Source organism: Nicotiana sylvestris, chromosome 12 (genome assembly GCF_000393655.2).
Source record: "Nicotiana sylvestris chromosome 12, ASM39365v2, whole genome shotgun sequence".
Classification (NCBI taxonomy): Eukaryota; Viridiplantae; Streptophyta; class Magnoliopsida; order Solanales; family Solanaceae; genus Nicotiana; species Nicotiana sylvestris.
In genome coordinates, this window is record NC_091068.1 from 104,378,490 (window position 1) to 104,382,726 (window position 4,237).

Below are 4,237 nucleotides of genomic sequence, written 5' to 3' on the forward strand. Positions count from 1 at the left end.
TTTAAGAATACCCAGTCATTGACCCCGAACTCTAAATCTCGTTGCCGCACATCAGAATGTGACTTCTGTCGACTCTGAGCCGTCAACAGTCGCTCCCGGATAAGCTTTACTTTTTCAATGTCCTGTTGAACCAGGTCTGGTCCATATAACCCAAATTCTCCAACATCGAACCACCCTGTGGGAGATCTGCACCTGCTCCCATACAAAGCCTCGTACGGAGCCATCTGGATACTGGAGTGGTAACTGTTATTATATGAAAACTCGATAAGAGGTAGATGTTCAGTCCAACTTCTCTTAAAATCCAGCGCACATGCTCGCAACATATCTTCGAGCATCTGAATCGTGCGCTCGGCTGCTGTGCTGAGATTCACCTGAGTTCCTAGACCTTTCTGAAATGATCTCCAAAAATGTGCTGTAAATTGGGCCCCACAATCAGATATAATAGATATGGGTACTCCGTGTAGTCGCACTATCTCCTTAATATATAATTTTGCATAACCCTCTGGTGTATAGGTAGATCTAACCGGTAGGAAATGAGCTGATTTCGTGAGCCTATCGACTATCACCCATATGGAATCAAACTTACGATGGGAACGAGGTAAACCTGTGATAAAGTCCATGTTAATCGCCTCCCATTTCCACGTCAGGATCTCTATAGTCTGCATTAACCCTTCGGGCTTCTACTGCTCTATTTTCACCTGCTGGCAACTAGGGCATTGGGCGACATACTTAGTAATGTTTTTCTTCATATCATTCTACCAATACACATCTTTAATGTCATGATACATCTTTGTTGACCCAGGGAGAATAGAATACCACGAATAATGTGCTTCTGACATAATCCTGTCTCGTAGCCCTGCTATATCTAGAACACACAAACGACTCTTGTATCTGAGAACCCCATCTCCTTTGAGCTCTAACAACGGCTTCTTCTATTGTGGAATCCGCTCTCTCAACTTGACTAACTCTGGATCCTCGTATTGCCTCTCCTTTACATCAGCTATGAGAGATGATTTTGCAGTATTTTGGAGTACAACTCCTCCATTGCCAGAGTCTACTAACCGAACCCCCAAACAAGCCAATTGATGAATCTCTCTTGTTAATTGTCTTTTATCGGCATCTATATGTGCTAAGCTACCCATAGATCGGCGACTTAAAGCATCTGCTACAACATTAGCTTTCCCTGGAAGGTAGAGAATGCTAATATCGTAGTCTTTTAATAACTCAAGCCATTGCCTTTGTCGCAAATTCAACTCTTTTTGCTTGAAGATATATTGCAGGCTCTTATGATCTGTGAATATATCAACATGCACCACATATAAGTAATTCCTCCATATCATAAGTGCATGGACAACCGCAACTAACTTGAGGTCGTGGGTCGGATAATTTCGCTCATGCTTCCTTAACTGCCTTGAAGCATATGCAATTACTTTTCCATGTTGCATTAGGACACATCCTAACCCGACACCTGAGACATCACAATATATGGCATAACCATCTGGACCATCTGGGAGTGCCAGAACTGGCACTGAGGTCAATCTGTTCTTAAGCTCTTGGAAACTCTGCTCACAGGCCTCTGCAACTTAGTCGCTTTCTGCGTCAGCTTTGTTAATGGTGCTGAAAGAGAAGAAAACCCCTCTACGAACCTCCGATAATATCCAACTAAGCCTAGAAAGCTACGAATCTCTATCAGAGTGGTAGGTCTAGGCCAGGATTTCACATCCTCAATCTTCTGAGTGTCTACCTTTATACCTCCGTCGGATACAATGTGCCCCAAGAATGCTATGGATTTTAACCAGAATTCACACTTAGAAAACTTAACATACAATTTATTATCGTAGAGGTTTTGGAGTACTGCTCGTAAGTGATCCACATGCTCATCCTCTGAACATGAATAAACCAGAATATCATCAATAAAGACTATCACGAACAGATTCAAATATGGCCGGAATAGGCTATTCATCAAGTCCATGAATATGGCAGGTGCATTTGTTAACCCGAAGGACATAACAAGAAACTCAAAGTGGCCATATCGGGTCCTAAAGGCGGTCTTGGGAATATCTTTCTTCCGAAATCTGACCTGGTGGTACCCCGACCTCAAATCTATCTTTGAAAAGCATCTAGCTCCCTGCAACTAATCAAACATGTCGTCTATCCTTGGAAGGGGGTACTTATTCTTAATAGTTACCTTGTTCAGTTGCCTATAGTCGATACACATCCTTAGCGATCCATCTTTTTTCCGTACAAACAATACCGGTGCACCCCAAGGTGAGGTAATGGGTCTGATAAAACCTTTCTCCAGTAAATCTTTTAATTGCTCCTTCAACTCCTTTAATTCGGCAGGTGCCATTCTATACAGAGGGATGGATATTGGTTGTGTTCCCGGAAGCAAATCGATACCAAAATCAATCTCTCTCTCTGGAGGAATACCTAGAAGTTCATCTAGAAATATATCCGCGTACTCCTTTACTACTGGAATAGATTGAAGTGTAGGTTTCTCAACATCTGCATCTTTAACGCGCACAATATGATAAATGCACCCTTTTGCAATCATTTTCCTTGCCTTCAGATAGGAAATAAACCTTCCTCTAGGTGTCGCTGTATTACCTACCCATTCAAGGACTGGCTCACCCGGAAAATGAAATCTAGCTGTCTTTGCTCGACAATCAACTATGGCATAACAAGCTGCCAACCAGTCCATGCCCATGATAGCATCGAAATCCAACATCTCTAGTTCAACTAGGTCAGCTGAGGTTTGACGACCACAAACTATTATCGTACAACCTCGGTAAACGCGTCTAGCAATAATCAATTCTCCGACAGGTGTAGATACCGCAAAATGATCACTTAGTATTTCAGGCACTATACCAAATTTCCGCGCGACAAATGGGGTAATACATGATAGGGTAGATCCTGGGTCTATCAAGGCATAAACATCGTGAGAACAAATGGTCAACATACCTGTCACAACGTCTGGTGAGGATTCTTGGTCCTGTCGGCTTGCTAGTGCATATATATGATTTTGGTTACTACCTGAACGAGACCCTCTATCTCTTACTCAACCTCTACCAGCCGAAGACTGAGACTCACGCCCTGAAGGATGCACAGACATAGCTGATCCTATTGTTGAATTCGCTGGTTGCGCCATACCCCTAGAATCTCTATTTGGGCAATCTCGCATCATATGCCCTGAACTTCCACATATATAACAAGCATCGGAACCGGCTCGGCATTGGCCCAAGTGTCCTTGACCGCAAATGGCACATCGCGGTAGAAATGGCCCTGTCTGTCTCAAACCTCATTGTCGCCAAAAGCTTGACGCATGGGAGTTCTCACCTGGTCCTGACTGAGTATAGTGGTCATACTTGTAATCCTGTACCTGAGATGGCGAAGGTCTAGGTGGTCGTTCGAAGTACTGGGGCCTGTAACTACCCTGAGACTGCTCTTGAGACCTGGCAAACCTCATCTTCTTACGTTGCCCTGACTCAGTCCTCTCCGTACTATGCTGCCGATGCCTACCCCTCTCTATATTCTGGGCAAATGCCTGAATCCACGAGATATCCATTCTATCCTATAATGCAGTGGTGACACATGCCTCGGTCAACTCTGGGGCCAACCCTGCTATAAACCTGTGGATTCTATCCCATATAGTAGCAACTATGGATGGTGCATATCTGGCCAATAAGTCAAAACGGAGACTATATTCTCGAATACTCGTATTGCCCTGCTTGAGGGCTAGAAACTGATCGAGTCGGGCCTGTTGGATTTCTCGTGGTAAGTACTGGTCAAGGAAGGCATTTGAAAAATTCTCCCAAATAGCAGGAGGTGCATCACATCCCCTGGACCTTTCCCATCCCTCATACCAAAGGATGGCTATATCTCCGAGTCAAAAAGCTACTAACTCAACTGCCTCTTTCTCCGTGGTATGCATAACCCGAAAGATCCTATGAAGCTGATCTATGAAATCCTGTGGGTCCTCCATTTGATCTGTCCCCGTGAACTCTGGGGGATTCAAAGCAATAAACTCTCGGACCCTTGAACTCCCAGATCCCTCAGAAGGTCCTACACTAGTGAATGCCCTAGCCTATTGCTGGGTTGCTACCAACTATGCCAACAAATGCACCGCACTCCTCAAGTCCTGATCTGATGGAAGCTGAGAGGGAACTAGATGTGCGATCTCCCTAAGAATCTCCTCAGGTGGCAGAGGAACTGGTAATCACTGGGTAGGGGTCTCTCC

General features: G+C 44.5%; 1 protein-coding gene across 1 annotated transcript; it reads right to left on the bottom strand.

Moving 5' to 3' along the window:
- Nucleotides 1–932: 932 nt before the first annotated feature.
- On the bottom strand, nucleotides 933–3,565 carry LOC138883489 (uncharacterized). Its single transcript, XM_070164177.1, has 4 exons — nucleotides 3,337–3,565; nucleotides 2,293–2,919; nucleotides 1,753–1,884; nucleotides 933–1,576 (listed from the first exon to the last, which is right to left on the bottom strand). Exons 1-4 carry the CDS (start codon nucleotides 3,563–3,565, stop codon nucleotides 933–935), a joined length of 1,632 nt encoding a protein of 543 aa, XP_070020278.1.
- Nucleotides 3,566–4,237: the final 672 nt, after the last annotated feature.